Source organism: Danio rerio, chromosome 10 (genome assembly GCF_052040795.2).
Source record: "Danio rerio strain M-AB ecotype USA chromosome 10, GRCz13ab, whole genome shotgun sequence".
NCBI lineage: Eukaryota > Metazoa > Chordata > Actinopteri > Cypriniformes > Danionidae > Danio > Danio rerio.
In genome coordinates, this window is record NC_141030.1 from 36,546,078 (window position 1) to 36,568,776 (window position 22,699).

General features: G+C 38.1%; 2 protein-coding genes and 1 long non-coding RNA gene across 5 annotated transcripts in view; 1 reads left to right on the forward strand and 2 right to left on the reverse strand.

Annotated features, from left to right (window-relative positions):
- Positions 1 to 4,480, forward strand: part of ppm1e (protein phosphatase, Mg2+/Mn2+ dependent, 1E) — a 122,313-nt gene extending 117,833 nt beyond the window's left edge. For both annotated transcript variants that reach the window (XR_015500396.1, XM_087269498.1), the window contains exon 8: positions 3,224 to 4,480. Coding sequence is in view for 1 of the 2 variants with exons in the window: in XM_087269498.1 (XP_087125624.1) it covers positions 3,224 to 3,268 (45 nt within the window). In the remaining variant the exon portion in view is untranslated. The remainder of the gene's footprint in view (positions 1 to 3,223) is intronic.
- LOC141376421 (uncharacterized) overlaps positions 1 to 12,543 on the reverse strand; it is a 77,743-nt gene extending 65,200 nt beyond the window's left edge. The window contains exon 1 of one of the 2 annotated variants that reach the window (XR_015501315.1): positions 12,434 to 12,543. This is a non-coding gene — a long non-coding RNA (uncharacterized LOC141376421). The remainder of the gene's footprint in view (positions 1 to 12,433) is intronic. The other variant, XR_015501316.1, reaches the window with a different exon arrangement.
- Positions 12,544 to 17,635: 5,092 nt separating this feature from the next.
- trim37 (tripartite motif containing 37) overlaps positions 17,636 to 22,699 on the reverse strand; it is a 42,872-nt gene continuing 37,808 nt past the window's right edge. Inside the window, exons 24-25 of the mRNA XM_087271015.1 lie at positions 20,548 to 20,700; positions 17,636 to 19,260 (exon numbers count right to left, since the gene is read on the reverse strand). Of these exons, the coding sequence (XP_087127141.1) occupies positions 19,202 to 19,260; positions 20,548 to 20,700 (212 nt within the window). The 3' untranslated portion in view covers positions 17,636 to 19,201. The remainder of the gene's footprint in view (positions 19,261 to 20,547; positions 20,701 to 22,699) is intronic.

Consider the following 22,699-nt stretch of genomic DNA (forward strand, 5'->3'; position numbering starts at 1 on the left):
CAGGTGTTGAGGACATGGATGGTTGGGTTTCAGCAGCACAATGTGTGCCTTTAATATCTTCAACATAGGCCTGTTTTGGACAGGATTGCATGATCTGATCTCTCTACTAGTTTCCACACACTTAAGATTGAGAGATTGAGATCTAATTTGAGAGAGGGAATTTAGTACATTTGGTACACTGGGGAATACAGAGAGAGACTTGGTTTACGAATGTAAAGTATTATCCGTCTCTCAGTCACTAATAATACGGCATGATGTTTAGACGTAACATGCTTTGGACAATGAGTTAAAAACAATCATCTGGACAAATTTAAAGGGATAGCTCACCCAAAAATGACACTTCAATCTTGTTTGTTACCATTCACTTCTAGTGTATGCAGCAGACGAAAGAAATAGATAAAACATATATTTAATGATTTACAGAAGAAAGTCATTGAAGCTTTGAAATGGCATGGTGAGAGAATTATCATGTTTGGGTGAACAACAATCCTTGAGCTCTATTGATCCAGCCGATTTGAATGTTATGACTTGATTGAAAGGGCATTATCAGTGGTTATCAGCTGATAGATATGGGTCAGTAGGGGCCTTCTGCGCCTACTAGTAGGCGCCGAAGGCTGTTATCATCCAACCACATGGTTAATCAGCTATAGATCACATATAGCTGTAGCCGGAAGTTAACAAGAATTATTTATATTGCTTATTAAATTTCCTATTTATTGTATTTTATAAACCTCTACCCCAACCCCAACCATCACAGTAATGTAAATACAGATCTGGATCTGGAGTCTTGTATATTAATACAGCTGATTAACCATGTGGATGGATAATAACAGCCTACTAGTAGGCGCAGAAGGCCCCTACTGGCCCATATTTATCGGCTGATAATCACTAATAATGCCCATTCAATCGAGTGATAACATTCGAAGCGGGTGATTGATCAAGTTTCACCAATTATCCCAGCAAATAATTGACTAATTTAATTTTTTAAATCATGTGCGCAACTTGAGAGCCCTAAAGTGAAATGACAGAAACTTCAAGAACAGATTGGCTTGATATTATTTCAAATTAAATTAGGACAAAACAAGCTAATTTCAAGAGTTCTGCCTCATTCACACTAGCAGCGACTTTGTAGTTGCCCATCATTCTGGGGTGCGTTTCCCAAACAACAACGTAACTCATGGCTGAACTATCATAGTGTGATGCATCATTTGGGAAAAGAACAATGTAGTGATCAGCGTTTCTTCAAAACTGTGGTTTCTCTGTCGCAGATCCGTCGTTTGATCAGCATTAGTTACACCGTAAAACGCCCATATATGTGCTCTAAATGGGCCGGAGTAACAGCTTCCTTAGAGATAAAACAAACAAACGTTTTGTGCAAATTATATTGTTTCACACGCACACACACACACATTTATTTATTTTTTAAAATATAATATAAGGCTTGTTTTGGTAAAAGCATGCACTCTCCATATTAACTGAAATATGTAAAAAATATTATGAATATTCCATATTCTATTCTGAAACATAAAACCACTTACAAAAAGCTAGCACATATTCTAATCTCATATATAAATCATATAAATGGTTAATGGTTGTAATTTACAGTAGGCTATTTATTAGGACATGAAAAAAATCCTACTTAATAATACAAATTATTATTAGTTGTAGTAGTATTTTTATTATTAATTTATAGTTATTAATTTATTATTATTATTATTATTATTTTAAGTAGTATATTGTTCATTCATTTATTTGCTATTTTTTAGGTCACCTATAGCTTTAGTCATGAGCCACGGTTGTGTTCAAAATGGCATAAATGTTTTCAAAGTGCACTGCGAAGGAAACGCAATTGTCATTATGAAAATCGCTAAAACTGAAGTGTAAAAATGCTTTGAAAGAAAATGACATGTAAGAGAGATGACTTTAATGCTTTTTTTAATCATTTCAAGTTTAAATGTGGAATGTTCTAAATGAATAGGGAATAGGGGGGATAACTAGGATTAGAACACAACCAGGAACTATACTCCTAACTACAGCTCTAGTAGTGTAGTTGCAAGTTTACACGTTTGTGATTCAGTTTGAACGAATTACGTCTGTAACGACGAATATTGCATCCTTAGTTGGCTAACAATGGTTTTCGGAAACACACCCCTGGGTGGCAACCTGCTGCAAGCACAGGTCTCTGTAGGTCTACAGAACTAAGACTACAACTAGCATCTAATTGAGCTGAGAGAGGATCACGTAAGCTCTACTGGTGCTCCTATTGGCTGTCGTTCAAGAAAGTCGCTTATCATTTGCATAAAGTTGAAGTATTCTCAACTTTGTTGCACCTCTCGCCAACAATCAGTGTTGCAAGTGTAGACGGAGGTTGCCGAAATTAGCTCATTCTCCATTGAAATGATCAGTCACTTACCACTGGGAGTCGCTCAGACTGTGAATGAGGCTTTAGATTAACCCTAAACCCTAACAGTTTACCCCAAAACATTTTCTGTGGTATCCATCACAATGTGTTGTCACTAGAGCTTGAGTTGTATTTTACCCCACATGTAGCCTGAAGACAGCAGGGCTGTCCAAACTTGGTTCCTGGAGGGCCAGTGTCCTTCTGATTTTAGCTCCAACTTGCTTCAACACACCTGCCAAAACGTTTCTATTATAGGGGTGCCCAAACTTGGTCATGGAGGGCCAGTGTCCAGCAGATTTTAGCTCCAACTTGCCTCAACACACATGCCCGGATGTTTCTAGAAAGCCTAGTAAAAGCTCCAGGTGTGTCTGATTGGGGTTGGAGCTAAACTTTGCAGGACACCGACCCTCCTGGACTGATTTTGGGCACCCCAGTTGTAGTATATCTAGTAAGAGCTTGATTAGGTGGTTCAGGTGTGTTTGATTAGGGTTGGAGCTAAACTTGCCAAGACAACGGCTCTCCAGGAGCAAGTTTGGACACCCCTGGAGTACAGGAAAATTACCACTAATCATACAAACACACGTTTATATTCACCACATATAATGATGTCATATTACCACAAACTTCGCAGCCATGATGCCAGGGGGTGGTTCTGTTCAAGATACCTGTGCTGGCCTGGTGCTTGACACAAACCACACGTTTTAACAAGCTATGCTGCAAATCCCATCCCTTCCCTCTCACGTCTATCACTAGCGGAAAGACTTGTGCCATGATCCCTGCTGTGCCATTGCACTGATCAGTCTCCATTCTTTTATCTGTTAGATGGATAATGGGCGGGGCATAAACATCCATCACTTACGAGTTTAATCACCCTCATCCGCCTCCAGCCATGAATTTTACCCAACCACACAGTGTTCTCCAATCAGAAAAGTGTCTGGAATGGGAAGTTGAACAGTCACGGTGCATTTTAACTGGAATGTACATCCAGATGCCGAATGTAAGAGGAACCCTCCAAACACAAACGAGGAGGAGCATCGATTAAATATTTCAACAACATTAAAAGACTCTCCCGAATGTATCTACACACTCTACCGTCCACAATGAGATTCACACCCTCCTGAAAGTTTCAAAAGCACGTCTCCGGCTGTCCTGCCAGCTGTATCATGCCTCGTAAATTGCTCACCTGCACTAGAAGTGAAAGACGTTCCCTCACGGCCTTTGAAATGACCGGAGATCAATGAGTGCAGCTCACAGACTCACAACGAAGCTGTGCTGGAAATGATTTATGCAGAGTATAGATTCAAAGATAGCCTTCCCCCTCCATGAACAATCCCCCCCCACGATCAACCCTCTAGCATCGGGGCACAAATTATATATTGGAAGTGTAGTAACTTACATATATTGTATACATGTATGTACGTATGTGTGTTTTGAGTGTGTGCGTGGGTGCGCGTAACATTTGGGATGTGTATGTGACGTCTGTCTCCTAAATGTGCTATTTTAATCACCACTGATAACTCAGATGGATACAGAAGTCTGTAATGCTTTTCAGTAACCTATGGCCCCGACCCCTTCTCGCTGAAGTACACACTTGAAAACTACTTGGAAGCGCGCGAAAGTCTAACAGATGCAGCGCTGGGCGTCTGTAATGCAGTCACAGGCTCTCGCTTATGAGTCAAAGGACCAAAGTTTTCAGACGGTTCATTTCAATGAGGAACATCTCACTTCACGTACACTTGAGCCTTGGCCCCCCGTGGACTGACTGTTAGACGCAGCGTTTCCCCTGTTAGCGATAGTTTTCTGCGTCAAGGCCGCGCGCTCTATCTTTCATGACGGTTAGCCTTCCTCACTTGCTGTCACTGCTTTTTGTCCATGTACTGCTCTTTTTCTGCTAGCAATAATGAACCTACGCAAGCCATGAGTGAAGAGAGCTCTTCAAAGGGCTTGTCTTCTCTAAAGCAAAGCTGAGGAAGGGTTTCCAGACAACTTAGTGGGGGGGGGAAAACGTATCTTAAAAAAGGAAACATGTTACTGATGGTCTTCACTGTATTCTATTAAACCTGTGTTGATGAGAAACCACTACTGTACTCCAAGAGCTTTTCTTTTTTATAATCGGATGTGTGTCAGTTGGACAGTGGTCTGGTCAGTGCCTCGTTACTTTCGCCTTTTAAAAGATACTTAGGTCACATTTACACTGTCAGGTCCAATTCCGATTTGTTGCCTATATCTGATGTTTTTGCCTGTCTGTTTACATGTTCTTTTAATTGTGACCCATATACGATTCATGCCTTTACACTTGCCATACACTTTACGACGTTGCGCATACATAAAGGCAGGTTCTAGCGTCTGTGCCACACTAGCCACGATGGAAGAAACTGTCTTACGCCCCATTCAAACGGGGCATCAGCTTCAATGCTTTGAATGGGTTACGTCAGGCGTTGCTGAACTGCATTGTGGATCCGTCGGCGCCGCTTCAGTGCCGTTGCTTCTGCAGAAGTTGGGACATTCTCAACTTTTCAAGGGCCGACAGAAGAGTCAGTCAATTAGATCGCTGTATGCAAATACACTAGTTCAGACAGTAACCGATTGCTGAAAACTTTCATTGGCTGACACTGCTATGACGATCGCGTCAGCCCCAACTTCAGATACGCCCTCTGTCAAGCGATGACGCTGTAACCCCGTGTGAATGGGGCATTACTTTTAGCTCTGCGAAATATGCGAAGTTCGCCCAACTTTAAAATGATTTTGAGGTGAAGGCAGAGGAGGAGGGAAAGGGCCGTCATCGCAGCTTGCGCCAATGGTTTACATATGGTGTCCTCAACCATTTAGAGGAATTTGTGGGTACGAGAGAAATCTCAGGTCTAGTGGAAGCAAATTGTGGCAGCAGGCTTTAATGAGGATAAGTGGGTCTGAAATGTTAGGATGAGCAAACCAACATTTGATCTTATACCACTTTCCTCCATGTTTCCTCTGTTGTTGTTTACCGTGTTGGCGTCTCCACACACTCTCTTCCTTCAACATCATTGTCGCAAGTTTAATGACGTACAAAATGCCTCAATAAATCCGAACTGCCTGTTTACATGCTAGTCGCACTGTCACATATCTGATTTATTACCACATGTGAAGTAGGCCTGGGACCGATCTCTGAATCTCCGAATGCTTGTGTTTTTTTTTTTCGTGTTTAAATGGTCAAAGAACAGATCCTATCTGTGTCACATATGAGCACAAAAATGGGAATTGGCTCACATTTAACTGGCAGTGTAAACGGGACCTCAGTCATAATAACTAGAAGGTGACCAGGGAGTTGCTTGGAAATGGAACTTTTACACCTAGTGTCAAGGTGTGTTTTGGTATATCATTTGATATGGAGACAGATACACGTTTAGACATGGGCTGCATCCGAAATCACCTACTACTCAGTAGGTATTACATTTGCAATTGAATTTACTACACAACCATTAGAAAAGTATGTTCTATATAGTATGAATGCGAGTAGTATGAATGGAACTCAAATGTACTACATCTGCCATTTGTTATTATCACATGATTTACCTGCGTCAGTTACATCGCTTCACTACTATTCATGAATTCTCTCATGTTGCATCATGGAATAGTGTAGCATCCATCAGATGCACACTTCAGAATCCTGTCGGTAGTAGGTTTTTCCAGCATACTGTTTTTTGAATTCTATGAATTCAGACATACTACTCAGCTCGCATGTTTTTTTGCGTACTATATACTATGGAAGTATGTGATTTCGGATGCAGCAATGGTGTTTTAATCCATTAACGTTCAACCACTTCATTGACGTTTACATGGACATCAGTAAATAAATGATTTGGCTTAATCTGAATATGACAATAATATAATTAAGGAGTATACATCAGTAGTTTTTTAAATGTTGCTTTCATGATCTCTCGTTTTACATGTTATAGCGCATAATTCGATTAACTTCATTGCTTCACCAGGCTATCAACATTATCTCTAGAGTTTCATGTAATGAAACGGGTGTTTCATTTTTAACTTGTCGACTTTTACTGCAATTTGGCAGTTTCACTTCTTATTCAGGAACATTTCCTTCATGCTTCTGTGACAAACGAGATATTGGATGTGAGTACGAATTGCTGGAAGAGTGTTGATTTAATAGAATTTGATATTGCATAGTGAATGGGGGGAAATAACCTCCGCATTTCGCAATGCAGGTGTCTGTGGTTCTTCACTGACTCGGTAGGAGCAGAAAATAATGTCAAACAGCCATGTTTGTTTGGACTATCCTGACGCAAAATGTGGCGAAAATCCTATGCGACGATAATAGTTTGATTGAATTGTTTACATGTCTGTACTGCACTTCAATAATGCGACTGAAATTGCTGTACTCCGCATGTCTTAATTCTATTTCTTTTTAGTTTGATTAAGACCTTAATCGTAAAAACTGCTGTTAATATGGTCGACTCTTAATCAGATAATTGCCTTAATTGTTTAATTTCTTAATTGAAGATTTTCCAATGGGATTAAATTGACTTTCCACATGAGCTGTGCTCCGTACATACACTGTAAAACCCAACAATCAACTTTATCAAATGAAATGAGTGTAGTTCACTCAAAATTTACTGGAAGTTAATTATACTCATTTATAAAGAGTTTTTTACCTCAGTGTTGAAGGTAATGGGTTAATTAAATACCTCATTACATCAAATGGAGTAAGCTCACAGTACTTGTATAGATTAGTTTAACTCAAATGGTTTGTTACAATCAGCTTCTTCAAATGATTTGAGTTGTTTTATTGAGTTTTACAGTACTTAGTTGGTTTGAGTTCTCTTCAGTTATTGGGTTTTACTTTGCTCAAATTGCTTCGTTTACTCAAATGGTGTAAGTTCACAGTACTCATTAGGATTAGGTTTTGAACTTAAATGGCTTCACTGAAAAAAGTGATTAGTTACTTAAAGCGAGTAAACCAATTGCCTTAAATGCAGAAAGTTGACTTGTAGGCTTGCAAGTGAACCCATTGTAACTTGGAACTGTTAAGATTACTTCATTTTTATAATTATGCTAATTATACTCACTTTTTTAAAATAACTAATCGCTTTTTACATAATCGGACTATTTCAGCACGTCTGTTTTCAATTAATTACTGTAATTATTACAATATTACATATTTGGTGCTTCATTACGTCTATAAAAACTACAATTATAGCCTGTATTGAATTTAGACACACTGGAGTCTGAAAAAGCAGATTTATTTAACTGTATGTAATTTTGCTACAGAAAAGCTGGGAAAAAAACGAATATAATAAAGGTGTACTGGAAAAAGTGATTAGTTTACTTTCATTTAAAAAAAACTGAGTAAAATTAGCATAATTAAAAAAATGAAGTCAACTTAAGAGTTCCTAGTTACAATGGGTTTACTTACTGTACATTATTTTTGTAAAGTTAACTTGGTGCTTTTAAGGCAATGGGTTTACTTACTAAGTAAATAATCACTTTTTACAGTGTTGTTGCAATCGGTTTCCTGAAATGGTTTGATTTACCTTAGCCTTTTGGGTTTTACAGTATAGCTATACTGTTGATGATAAACAGAACATTGTTTGCATACAAAATATCACTAATGCGACACAATGAATAAGACTCTATCATATAATCGTTCAGAGCGGAGCTCTTAATAAAACATGGGTCATTTTATTTTGATTACGTTTATATTTGTGAGGCGGATTGGCTGGTAATGATGTACGATACATATTTGCGAACTGTTATAAATTCCACAAACCCCTAAATGTTCTGCCTATGGTCAGTATAAGCATAAATAATAACACTTGTGTAAATCTTAATCTAAAGTAGATTTTACAGCCTGTTCTCAGATTTCAAGTACAGAAAGTCCTTACAGCTGAAACACAAGACTTGTTTGTGACCCCTAAAGGCTTTCTGAGCCAGGACTTGTAATTATAGTGTCCGGCCTCCACCTGTCAGGCCCTGGCAATAACACAGGGCAATTTAATTGAACAAGCTGCCTTTTAATCAAGCTCCTTGCACTTCCTGTGGTGGCGAGAATGTGAGTCCGTGTCACACATGTAACGTTTTGTGTCAAATATGTTTGAATCTAATTGGAGAGATTGTGGTTTCTTCATTTAATTGAGTGCTTTAATGAAAGTATTCTGAAAAGGCAGGATTGCTTAAGTTGTAGTTAAAGGTGCAGTAGGTGATCTGGCTAAATGCTAAACGGCTAGCATAATATCTCTCAAATACAATCCCCCCCCTGCTGTACAAAGCCACGCATCCTGAAAATTGTGAACGTGCACATTAAAGATGACAGAGACCCACTAGATAATGTCTAGAAAGAAAACTTTAAAGTATAATACTACAATTCTAAACAAAAAACTGCGTTATATCTAGCACGTTTTCAGTTGTGTAGTTAGCAAGCAAAACTTGTCATATTGTGCAATATTTCATGCATGCAAGGATCGCTGGTCTCACTCTCTGTTCCTAAAGCGACTTCTGTATGCTTAGTGATTGGCCGGCAGTGTGCAGGAACTACACTTATTACTAAGCCATACTTAGATACTGTTTCAGACGGAATATTCAGAGTAGCATGGTAAACAATAAAGGGAGCACATCACAGGTTAACAATGTTTAAAAATGAACCAATGTGAATATAAAACCAACTTCAGCTTAGTAAAGCAGGCTAGGCGGAACAGCGCTATTTACTGATGTTTGTTGTCAAACTAAATACAAATCTACATTATTGATGCTGTAAAAGGCCCTTATGAACCTGAAAATAGTCACATCAATTGTTGATAATGATGATAATACAACACTATCACAATTATCAGCACTTTTAATAGTTTATTTTACAGACTGTTGTTCTATTGGAGTTTTCATTCCAAAATGGCCGCCGCGCCATCTAGTGGCTGTTTACCAAATTGCACTAGAGTGTTGCCTCTTGGTGATTCTATGCTCTTTGCTTCAGCGATGATGTCATCGTGCAAACAGGATTTTAAAAAGTTTTGATTGAGCATTTGTTTTTAGCGCTGTCACCAGTGTCCATGTGACTGCGGCCCGCATAAACGCAAACCGGCAGATCTGCGTGAACGGGTGCACAAATCTACATTTTCTGACAGACAGTTTGGGCTACTTATCAGAATTATGGGAACTATCGGCCCAACATTGTTTAATTGGTGCAACATAATTTAGTCTTACCCAGAATATAAAAATAAATATAAATACATTTAGATCATTTACTTTAATCATTACTACTGAAATGTGAAGAGACTTTTAACCAGCACAACAAAAAAATGTTTCTGAAGACCATCACCTACTGCACCTTTAATATATGATGAACAGATTTAATGCTGCATTTCAGTCATATACAGTAGAAACATTCATCAGCTCAACTATTCCTGCGAGTATACGATTTCATAAAATATTTACTATGTTTTTGTGTAGGTTTTTTAGGGGGAGGGTAACAGAAAAACAGATATGAAGGCAAAATGGCTGAACAAAATAATTGTGTTTTTATTTATCTCTTAAAGTAAAATTTACAACACGTCATGTGAAATATGAACTCAGTTGGATTATCCGTTTATATATGTTAACAGTGACACGGTGGCTCAATGGTTAGCACTGTCGCCTCACAGCAAGAAGGATGCTGGTTCAAGCGCTGGCTGGGTCAGTTGGCGTTTTCGTGTGGAGTTTGCATATTCTCCTTGTGTTCGCATGGGTTTTCTTCGGGTGCTTCGGTTTACCCCACAAGTGCAAAGACATGCAATACAGGTGAATCGAATAAACTGAATTGGCCGTAGTGGATGAGGGTGAATGGATGTGTCCCAGTACTGGATTGCAGCTAGAAGGGCACCCGCTCTGTAAAACCTATGCTGGATAAGTCAATAGTATCTGAATGCAGCCTTCATGATTGCATCACTCAGCGATGCAATGTCAAACACAATGCACTCAATGGAGTGAGTGATGTCACTGTGACGGGTAGGGCTAGGGGTGGGATTAGGGGAGCGCATTAAAAAGCATTGCATGCAGCTCAGACTGCACTGCACCAGGTCTGCATCCAGACCCCTCTCGGATAAGTTGGTGGTTCATTACGCTGTGGCGACTCCTGATGAATAAAAGGGACTGAAATGTGTTAACTCAAACTTTCCTCACTATCTCTTATCTATATCTCAGTTCTTCACAAGTGTCCTAAGACAAGGTGTTAAATAGTTTTTGAACAACTTTGATGAAAGGGTTTTGATTTTTTGGGTTGTGTGTCATTCATTCGTTTTCTTTTCGGCTTAGTCGCTTTATTAATCTGGGGTTGCCACAGCGGAATGAACTACCAACTTTTCAAGCATACGTTTTACACAGTGGATGCCCTTCCAGCTGCCACCCATCACTGGGAAACTGGGTCGCTAGTTAGAGCCTTGGCTGGGTCAGTTGGCATCAGGGCCGGAGTGGGACTCCTTTTCAGCCCTGGAGTTTCAAGCCTTAGACCGGCCCACCTCAGTTCACGACTGACTATATTAAAATAAGGTCATTTCCAATACAGTTTCTAATGACACTATCACGTCTTTTTCAAGAAAAAAAACTGCTTTAGAACGTCAAATGTTCAACAACCTTGCAGTTTTATATGTCTTAACAATAAAAATGAAAAAAAAAAAAAGCCTCAGGTGAGGATCGAATATGGATTGATGGCATCGTAACGCAACGTGCTGACCACAATGGCACTGTTAAATCTCTGTGGTCGGAATAATAGTTACATCATCATTATCCTGCAGGCTGCATTTTGCTCATGGGGCTGCGAAACAATAAATAAGAAGAGAGGAGTTGCGGCAAAATAATGAATAAAAAGAGTGAGGCTATGGTCAAATAAATGGGAAAAAATGCACGACTGCTGAGAGTGCAAGCAGCTAGAAACACAGGCCCTCGCGGCCAAAAAATGGACCGGCCCACCGGGAATTCTCCCGGTTCGCCAATCCGGGCCTGGTTGGCATTTCTGTGTGGAGTTTGCATATTCTCCCCGTGTTTGCGTGGGTTTCTTCCGGGGGCTCCAGTTTCCCCCTCAGTTCAAAGACATGCCATACAGGTGAATTGGATAAGCTAAATTGTCCGTAGTGTATGTGAGTGAATGAGTGTAAAAGGATGTTTCCCAGTGATGGGTTGCGGCTGGAAGGGCATCCGCTGCGTAAAAATATCTGCTGGATAAGTTGGCGGTTCATTCCACTGTGGCACCGCCAGATTAATAAAGGAACTCAGCCGAAAAGAAAATGAATGAATGAATGAATTAATATATATAATGATTAACCTTGCTGGAATAACCTGAATAATTTAAACATTTGCATGTGAATAAAAGTATAAATAAATCTGTTGATCCTAAAAAGTGATACAGTCTCCTCAAAACATATAAACTGAACATTGTGAATGGTTTTGGTGCGGAGGGTCAGAACTCTGTGGAATGATCAAGACAGTGAGAAAATGGTTCATTTTAAGATTATCTACCCCTGTGATGAAATACAGAACACCCTATAGTTCCAGTTCTGCTTGTAATTCAGTGTTCATCAGTACAGTTGTTTGAAGAATGGCACAAAAAGCATCTCCTGCTCTGTTGTGGTTCGTATTAAATTTTAAACGTTGTTAAGTTATTAATGTATACAGTGAAGCACTTCCTAACCAGTCCATGGTGTACTTTAGAGAGCTTTTCCTTTTCAAATATGCAGTTTACGTAATTGTTACACAAAACACAATATGTTATGCACTGTATTTTCCTGTCTCATGCTGCCATTGAAAAGCAAGCAGGAAGGTCAAACAGACTATAACTAATTTAAAACAAAATCATGGATATGTTCGGTTAAAACAGCAGCGTTAAGACGGTAATATATATGTTATCATATATTTATCAGAAAATATATCCCAGTGTCACACACATGAAAAAAACACGTAAATAATTCAATATTTTCGATTAAAAATTGGCAAAAATGTTTATCAGTATTACTGGTTGGTCGTTTGGTATTTCTAGCGTAAAACAGTTGTCACATCATATATTTATTCACCGACTAACGTTACTCACTTTAATCTCGTTTAAAAACGAAGCTTCACGCTGGAGTTCATTTTGGCGTCTGTCGGTGAAAATAAGCCCCGCCTACTTTAATTTGATTGGCCATCTCAGTGTATTTGGCCGTTATGAGAGCCGCTAATGGTCTGGTTTTGTTTGAATATTTAAATTCAAAACCCGTATCAATATAAACAAAACATCACAGAAATTCAAAAAATATTAACCTTTTTTCCTCATGGTGTTAAATACTGAAGGCACATTAGAAAATTGAACAACTTTTCATTACAAATAATAATAATTAATTCAAGCTTAATTTTCAGTAGTCCATGTATAATTTTAAGTATCATTAATGCAATATTTTAATTCAACGAACTTGCATACGTATAAATGTATTAATTGAATACTTGCCGATAAACTTGTTTACTTTTAACTTTAACTGTAACTGCAAACTTTAGGTACAAAAGTAGTAGTCTTTTTTTATTATTTGTACTGAAACTACATGCGAACTTATACTTATTGTTTACTTGTTGTAATTTATAAAATCACGCTTTGTAACTGTATACTGTCAGCAAGTGTTTGGAATGTTTTATTTGAAGTGTACTTGTAAGATTTCTTTAAAGGTATAGTTTACCCAAAATTAAATATAGCCGACCCCATAACTGACTCATCCTCAATCCATCCTAGGTGTATTCCTTCTTTCAGGTGGACACAGTCACAGTAGGCCAAAAGCATTTAAATCTGACATAACCCATATGCCGCCTGAGGGTTTTTTTTATATATATATTTTAATTTTTTTATTGAAAATACAAAATCCAAATACAACAAAAAGGGATTCAACTTTACAACTTGTGTGTCACATATGGAAGGCTCAACACAATAATATACAAAGATACAAATGTAATATACAAAAAATATTCAAGCTAAAATAAATCCAAGAGTGAAAGGAAAACACAAAATAAATAAATAAATAAATAAATTAAAAAATAAGTAAAACATAGATATCATCTATGGCAAGTTATATACCCGCCTGAGGGTTAACGCATGTCTTGCCGACAGCTATAGCTCTCTGCTACTCTCACGTGGTTGCCCACTGAGGCTAAGTAGTATGGTCAGTACCTGGATGCAGACCACATGGGAAAGCTAGGTTGCTGCCGGAAGTGGTGTTAGTGAGGGGGTGCTCAATCTGCGGTCTGTGTGGGTCCTAACGCCCCAATATATTGAGGGGAATTCTATAATATTTAATGACCTGGTCCTGACTCTTTGTGGTCATTAAAAATCCTAAGAGTTCCTTTGTAAAAGAGTAGGGGTTTACCCCGGCATCATGGCCTCCTAACCATCCCATATCTTACTTGGCTTCATCACTCTGTCTCCGCTGGTGTGTGGTGTGCGGTCTGGCGCAATATGGCTGCCGTCGCATCATCCAGGTGAATGCTGTGTAAGGTCCACCCAGTTGGCCCAATGAAGGTGTCCACTGGTGAATGAAGCTTCACTGCATGTTCGGCCTTTCCAGCGCATGATGTTGTTCAGTTGACCTTTAACTCATATCTGACTCCAATCGTCATATGAAGTGGTTTAGAATACTAATGTGTTTATCTTTCATTTTATCTGACTCTAATCATAAAACATTAAGAAGATTATATCAATATATAATTTAGATGAACAATTGAACCTTTTGTTTTTACTCGTAACTATTTGCTGATTCCGATGCTCGTGTAACTCAGAAGAATCACTTCGGCCGATGACATTTCTCACGGTCACACTCTCGTCAGTCTTGATCACTAAACAGAGGTGACTTTTATATGGCCACTCTTATGCTTCCTCATCCTCAAGTATTTTTGATTAGTCTCCTTAGATGTACACCCTTGAGTTTTACATTACAAGCCCTCCATTAAAGTTACTAATTTTGTTCTGCCTGCATGTTTTTTTTCTCTCTCAAAGTGCTTATAGACATCGACTTGCATTACATTACATTTAAAAAAAAAAATACATATTTTCCTGCATATACATTTTTGGGGGGAGCATTATCCATTTAATACGCTATCAGTCAGGTAAACACAAGCAAGGCACTTTTAGTTAAGCTATCTCCATCAAAACATTGAGTTCTAGTAGGCTGCAGGCTAAATACAGACTAAGCCAATTATCCTCAAGTGTAATTTTAAGTAGTTCTAAGAAGTACCTGAAAAGTGGACCTAAAGTATACTTAAGTTGTCTTCATGAATATCTAGGTAATTATATCTTCCTGAAAGCTAAGTCTGTGAAGGATGCTTAGCTACTCGAGTTAAAAACGTTAACTTTTTTTATGGTTGACTGGTCCAGATTTGGATTTCTCCGAAAACAGGATTTTTGTGTTCCTCTCTCTGGACTTGCAGTAAATTAAAACTGTGTATTTAGAGTTTAACACTTACCAAACAAACAAACAGTCCGCCATGTTACATAAATCCCATGAAACTGCCTGAAGATCGGTCATCTGCGCGCACACGTTCAACGGATGAATTGAAGGGAATGTAATGGGTTTATAGGCCTGGACTAGGTATAGGCCTCTGATATTGTTATGAAGACATGCTGTAATGGATCCGGGATCGAGACTGAAGTGAACACGGGAGGCTGTGAGTGTTGGCAGGAGGACAGAAACAGAGCCAACACTCACTCATCCACATAAACACTGCTGAGCTTATTCACACACAGCACAGATCTGGCACTGTGTGGCGCACAGACTAGACCAGACAGCAGGCACGCACGCACGCACGCGCACACACACACACACACCCTCCTGAATATTTCGCCCCAATTTCTGTTTAAAGGAAAGAAGTTGCTTAAGAGAGCTAATAATATTGACCTTAAAAATGGCTTTAAAATGTTTAAACTGCTTTTATTCTTGCTGAAATAAAACAAAGAGGACCTTCACCTGAAGAAAAAAATATTATAGAAAATACAGTGAAGAATTCATTGCTCTGTTAAACATCATTTGGGAAATATTTGAGAAAAATAATAAGAAAAAAAGTCACAGGAGGACTAATAATTTTAACTTCAACTCTATATGTGGTTTATGAGGGCATCTTCATAGGTGCAATGTATTTTAAACTGTAAAAGATTATTATATGGGCTTACCCTTGCCCTAAACCCAACCCTCACAGGAAATCTGTGGCACATTTCAAATGTAAAAGACCTCATTAAGTATGATTTTAAAGCGAAATACACTAACGAAATGCTGGGTTGCACACAATGCCTTCATGTTTTCCCAACACAAATCGTTTAAGTTAACTTAATTTTTTTTACAAATTTAACTCATATGAACATAAAACAATTAAGTTGTCCACCTACAAAAAAAAGTCAAGAGTTGTGTTGACGCAACTTATTTTAAAAGACCACCTTTGATAAAAATCAGTGCTTGCAAGCTGTTTGGACAGAACTATGTGCAAGTATAATGCGTCCACTGTCATACAGGAGTGATAGAAACACAAGTTTCTCTTTTTATTTTTATTTTATTTTTTACTAATTTCCTGACTTTTGAAATAGGACCCGAATGCCAGTGATTTTGAGGTCCGCCGCAACGTGATGTAGCAGTGCGATTTTCCCTGCCCACCAATAGATTGACAGGCACAATGTTTCAATAATGACATGTGGACGTATTTTTGCAAATACACTGGTATTAAAATATTTGTTACAACTCTCTGTGATTTTTTAAAAAAGTTTAAAACAGCTTGTTTGTAATAAAGACAGTAAAATCACTATACCGCTATAATCACCCAGGCCGCATAGTGTCAGGAAAAACTAATGTGTGTACTGCAAACATCATTTGTGTGTGACTTAAATAGGCTTGAATAGACCACCACAAATACATAAAATAAATTAGGTCTTTTTGACTAATGAGCTGTATTTCAGCTTCATCCATGTTTCTCTCCATCACTGACTGCTGTTTATCTAACGTAACCATAGACTGTAAAAGATATGGACGTAGTAATCGTGATGTCACCCATAGGTTTCTGAAGAATGCAAAACAAGGTGTGGCCAACTGTCGCCATTTTGTTCGAGCGTCATCGCAACAACCGGGGGATACCAAACAAGGGCAAAGAGGAGGAGTGTGAGCGGAGCTAATGGCGCCTTCTAGCATTTTGCTTAGACAAGCTTTTCTTTAAGAGAAACGCTTAATACTTCATACTTGTATATGCCGAGCTTAGCAGCTAATCAGCCGCAATCACGACTTAATCACGACTTAATTATCGACTTAATATAACCGAATCGGATGAGTTATAAAAAATAAATCACCCCCTCACAGTTGTCATGAAGGATAATATTAGCTATATGTAAAAAAAAATATTTTTTGTTTCAGGTTGTAAACTTTTTTTTTTTCCAGTTGTGAAGCGGAACATTTTAACGGTGGGCTCGATAGAAATTTGCTCTATTATAGAGACAGGACTAGCAGAATTTCGATCAATTGTAGTTTCAGTTACTTATTTGCTTTTTGAGGGAGAGCAGGAGGTTGCCGCTTGGACGTAATGCTGGAAAAACAGACACACACATGGGACCAGTGGGCGGAGAGAAGCAACTCATTTGCATTTGAAGCCACACCCTACAAAAGCAGCTACACTGTACTTAATCATCAAAATGGGCAGATTTCGGAGGCTATAATAAATGATCTGATGGGTATTTTGAGCTGAAACTTTACAGAGAGATTCTGGAGACACCAAAGTGGTATCTTACATCCTGTAAAAGGGGTAAAATAGGTCCCCTTTAAATAAGTAGTTTGAACGAGCAGCAAAAATCTTTTGTTGAGTGTATGAGGACACTTTAAAATTGTCCCATGTCATAACTGAATTGAATTAAACAAGTAAACGCAGATGTAAGCCTCAAAATCTACTCATATAAACTATTTTAAGTGTTTGAGCCTGCTTTCATTTTTAATGTAATTTGCTTAATAACACAAAAAAATAAAAATAAATAAATCACCACAAAAAAATAAATAAACTAATAAAGATTAATCCGTTTACAGGGACTAAGATGAAGGAAACTTAACACAATTGTTATAATACTTGCCATTTTAACCTAACATCTTCAAAAAATCAAAAAATTAAATAAAAAAAATTAAAACAACTGCTACTAATATATTTAATAAATTTTATTACATTAAATTATTATTATTTGTTCTATTTACATATGACAAGGCAAAGAATGTCACCCAAGAAAAAAAAAAAAACATCACATCATTTATTTGTTAAGATTTTAATTTAGATAAATATACAGTACATACCATTTACTCCAGTTTGTTTTGGGCCCAAATAAAATTTTTTATAAACATGCTAGAAAGAAAGAAAGAAAGAAGGAAAGAAAGAAAAGTAAACAGGAAGTGTGCACAGCAAACAGACTGCCTTTTTGTTCCTCAAATGAACATACAATTAATACTCTTATTATTGTTACAGCACAAAGAACAGCATTAGATTAACATTGAATGGCTACAGGAACACCGTTAACACTGCTTTAGGCTTTGCAGAGACCATAAACATGCTTGAGGGGAAAGAAACTGACCTGTTGTTAAATCTTAACCCAGCGATTAAACAGCAAAAGCATTACTTCCTGTACACTTTACAACCAAAATGTCACATATTTAGCAGACTGTACTGAGCGGAAAGCGGTGCATGCAGCAAGCTCCAGCTGTTGATAATGCTATGATGTTTGTTCGCAACATAAACGCTGCGACATCCACACTTGGACCCACCTGAGACTTTGGTTATTAAAGTTTGTAACTACCTTTTATTATCTAGTAGGGAGTTAACATTGGTTAAAATAATGACTAAAACAATAATAATGGGAATGTACTAAATTCATAAGTGAGCTGTGCAATGCGAAATAAGTCATATTTGTACTTTATAAGAACAATCACATCACTGCGAGAGAGAGAGAATGTTATTTGAACTTTTATCGGCTCAACGTTCCCTTTTTGCAGACATTTAGTCAGTGTAAACTTGTTTAGTTGATTGGTGGATTGGACAGATTAGTGTCCATATGGTCGAAGTAAAATAAGAAAAAAAATGTACTAATATCTATAAATAATCTGCACGGAGAATAAAGTTAGGTGAAATGGTAACAGAGCAGCACCTGTATTAACATTCTTTAACTGAAAAATAACAAATAAAAACTCTTTCTGCCAGGAGATAACAATTGTGACCGTTTAAATCAGATATGCGCAAAATATAAACAAAATAGGAGTTAACATCTATAGAGTTAACATACCGCAATTATAAAAGTTAAGAGAAAGTGAAAATGTATTTTAATTGACACAAAAGTCAGATTTAGGATTTTAATCTTGTAATTTTGAGAAGAAGAAAAAACACATTTTTGAGAATTGTGAGAAAAAAATATCTGACTTTTGAGAGTCACATTTTTTTTTATTTCGTGGTAGAAATAGACTTATTAACTTAAAACGGACAAACAAACAGCTTAAGTTTGTTTGTCATCTCCCTATAAACTTACTATAATAAGCAGCACCGAACAAAATAATGTAGTATATATAACTCTAAAAATGATTATCATCAAGTTAAGCACATAAACTATACACCTTTGTGTTCATAACGGAATGTTACGCTTTTATAATCCATAGCGAATAAAGGAAATGCTCTCTCGCTCATCCTGAAAGTGGCGTTTTTCTGAAATAGCATACATAGTAGCACACAGAAACATAGAATTCCGCTCTATAGGAACATAAATAAGTGCACAGACATAAAAGTAAAGAGGACATTCAACTCAGGAGGCGTCACGTCACACCGTTTAAGAGATCATCTTTCTGTACTTTCCTCAGCCGTGAAACTCAGATCATCAGGGATCAGCTGCTCACCTGAGAATGACACACACACACATACTTCAGCAGAACTCGCACAAAACATCATTTCAAGAGTTCCCACATAGAAATGCTTGGCGTTTATAGCAGGTTTGGCATGCTGTCCCGGGAGAGAACCCTGAGCTTGGAGATACTTGAGCCCAAGGCTCCCGCTCGGTTAATAAGCACATTAATAAGGGGATCCGAGATCAGGTAGGTCTCGAGAGCACCCCCTTAGAAAAGGGAGGAAAGAAGGAGATGGGGTGGAAGGGGGGATTCTTCCAAAACGAAGATAGAGCAGTAGAGAAAACGATCCATTTACAGTAAGCTTGGACCACTCTGACTGGATTATTGATTACAGATGAGCAGCCAATCATGCTCAATCATATCACATGCTCCTCTCGATATTAGTTTATGATACTTCACTTTAGTTGAAGACTGACTTTCTGCGCTTCATATTTTTAAATACAAATGTTTAAATACATTTTTTTTTTAAAGTTAAATATTCACGATTAAAGACGGGCGACATGGGGGCTCAGTGGGTAGCACTGTGGCCTCACAGCAAGAAAGTTGCTGGTTTGAGTCTAGGTTGGGTGAGTTGGCATTTCTGTGTGGAGTTTGCATGCTCTCCTCGTGTTAGTGTGGGTTTCCTTCGGTTGCTCCAGTTTCCCCCACAGTCCAAAGATATGCGCTATAGGTAAATTAAATAAAACTAAATTGTCTGTACTGTATGTGTGTGAATGAGTGTGTATGGATGTTTCCCAGTAAAGGGTTGCAGTTGGAATGGCACCCACTGTGTAAAACGTGCTAGATAAGTTGGCGGTTCATTCCACTGTGGCGACCCCAGATTAATAAAGGGACTAAGCTGAAGGAAAAATGAATGAATGAATGATTAAAGGCATGCTTTTGCCACTAGAGGGTGCGTATTCACAACAAACAAAGTAAATTAGCGTTGGTTAACGTTTTTTTTTCCCATTTGGCCGACTGGATATGGCCCAAGTACGTGCGAGCAGGAAAAAAAAAGGTTCACGTCGAATGCCTTGTGATCATGGAATGGCTGGGTTATCAGTGCGTTTCTTGTTTCTGCTTAGTCTTCATCCATTCATTATTCTTCCTTCACTTTGTTAGCATTTTTATTTTGTTTACTTCCCCACCACCCTGTTTACTTTTGAAACCCACCACCCTACTTTTTCAGATTTCAGGAAGTGGACGCATCTTAACTTATGTTTTGTGGTGACCCTAAACCTAAATGTTTAATATCTCAAGAATCAAATGGAGTCAACTCTTGTTAGCAGTGATGCAAACCTGTGCAGGGCAGAGTTCTGGTGTCAAACGCACTGGTGTCTCCAGCCTCCAGAGGCACCACTTCATCCTCGTTCTCATTCTCTGTGTCGCAGTCCAGCTCACTGTCACTGCTCATGCTGGGCAACACATGATGAGGCTTCTGACTAAGCACACCTAAAGAGACAAAAAAAAAAATTATACTGCTGAAACTGGCTTTTCTGCATTACTTACACTACCAGATCAGTCCGATTTGTAATGTTTTTAAAATAAGCATATTCTGCTCTCCAAGGCTGCATTTCAAGAGTTCACACCTTAGCTGATGATTGATTATAAAGCTTGTTTGGCATGCTGTCCTGGGAGAGAGCCCTGAGCTCATAAGATCCTCGAGCCCAGGGCTCCCACCCGAAAAGGGAAGTTTGAGCTCAGGTAGATTGAGAACTACCCTTCTGTAGAAGCTAATGAACAGATAGTGATTGCTCTTAAGACATAACTACTTAATAGGAGCATGTCTATGGTGCCGATTTGGATAAGTCAATTAACTTAAGTTGTATGTTTTTGGAAGGTGGAAGGAAACCCACGTGAGCACGGGGAGAATGAGTGTATGGGTGTTTCCCAGTGTTGGGTTGCAGCTGGAAGGACATCCGCTCTGTAAAACATATGCTGGATAAGTTGGTGGTTTATTCTGCTGTGGTGACCCCTGATGAATAAAGGGACTAAGCTGAAGAAAAATGAATGAATATATGAATTAGGGCTGCACGATATTGGAAAAATCTGACATCGCGATATTTTGTTTTTCTGCAATAGATATTGCGATATACTTTGTTATACTTGGAAAGAATCTTTGGTCACACTTTATTTTAAGGTTCCGTTATCGCTCTTAGCAAACCATTTTGACTTTTGCTTCAATAAACTCGCTCCTTATTATTAAATTTGCTCCTTATTAAGGTAGATTAGGTAGGATGTAGAATAAGATCATACAGAACATGCTTTAAAAGTACTAATAAGCAGCCGATATCTCAATAACATGCATGTTAATGAACAACCAGTTAAAAGAGAGAATTGGTCTTCCAAGGGGTACCGAATGCATTAACTTTGATTGACTGGGATGATTCTGTAGTGGAGTAAATCATGCATAACATGAAATAAACAAACTACAAGTAAAGATAAAAGTGAAATAAGCAGTGCATGCATTATGGTTTTGTATATGTAAATGATAATTACACTGCAAAGCCAACTCAACATTGAATATCTTTGCGTTGAGACTATTGTGAATGCACACACTGCGATATCAATGCTATAACGTTATATTGTACACCCCTAGTATGAATGATATTTAAAAAAAATAAAATAAAATAATAATAATAAAATGTAAAAATATTTCACTATATTACAGTTTTAAAGAGGTGGTCCACTACGATATCATATTTTAAGCTTTAGTTGATGTGTAATGTTGCTGTGTGGACATGAACAGCATCTCTGAATGTGAGACACTCAAATTACAATGCAAAGGGAGCGAACGAATTTGGGGACTACAAAAAAAATACATCCGGGCTAAAAAGATCACAAGTGTTCCAGGTTATGCACATTCACTGCGCACACACCGCGCGAAGCAAAGCGGGGTGGCCACAGACTCGTTAGTAGAGAAAGGAAAATGCAGTCCAAACACTGCTATTTCCATGGATCTTGTTCTGTTTCACTATTTGGCCAAGGGACGTGACTCAAAGAGAGAAACGCTTACAGTTTAATTTTAATTATGTTCCAAAAGATTATAAAAAGTTAAAGCTTTCTGTGCAAAGCATTTTACAAAGGACAGCTTCCACAATTGGCCGCAGTTGAGTGCTGGATTCAGTCTACGATAAAAGAAGCTGTGAATTATGAGCCACAACCTGTAAGTAATTTATGTTAAAATTGATATCTTCCATGCATAGATTCCAGCGTTCACTGTAGGCTATGATGTAGTAAGGACGTAAACAAAAATTTAAACAACGAGAATTGCGTTTTGTCAAACATATGTATCCGTTTTCTCCCCATGTAAACATCATCGTCAATCGTCTCCAGCAACTGCAATGTATCTTTATGCGTCAGCAGTCTGTGAGTTTAACATTTGAAATAATGGAGTATATTATGTACAGACATCCCAAGTCTCCCTGAGGTGCCGCCACCAACCCCTCCC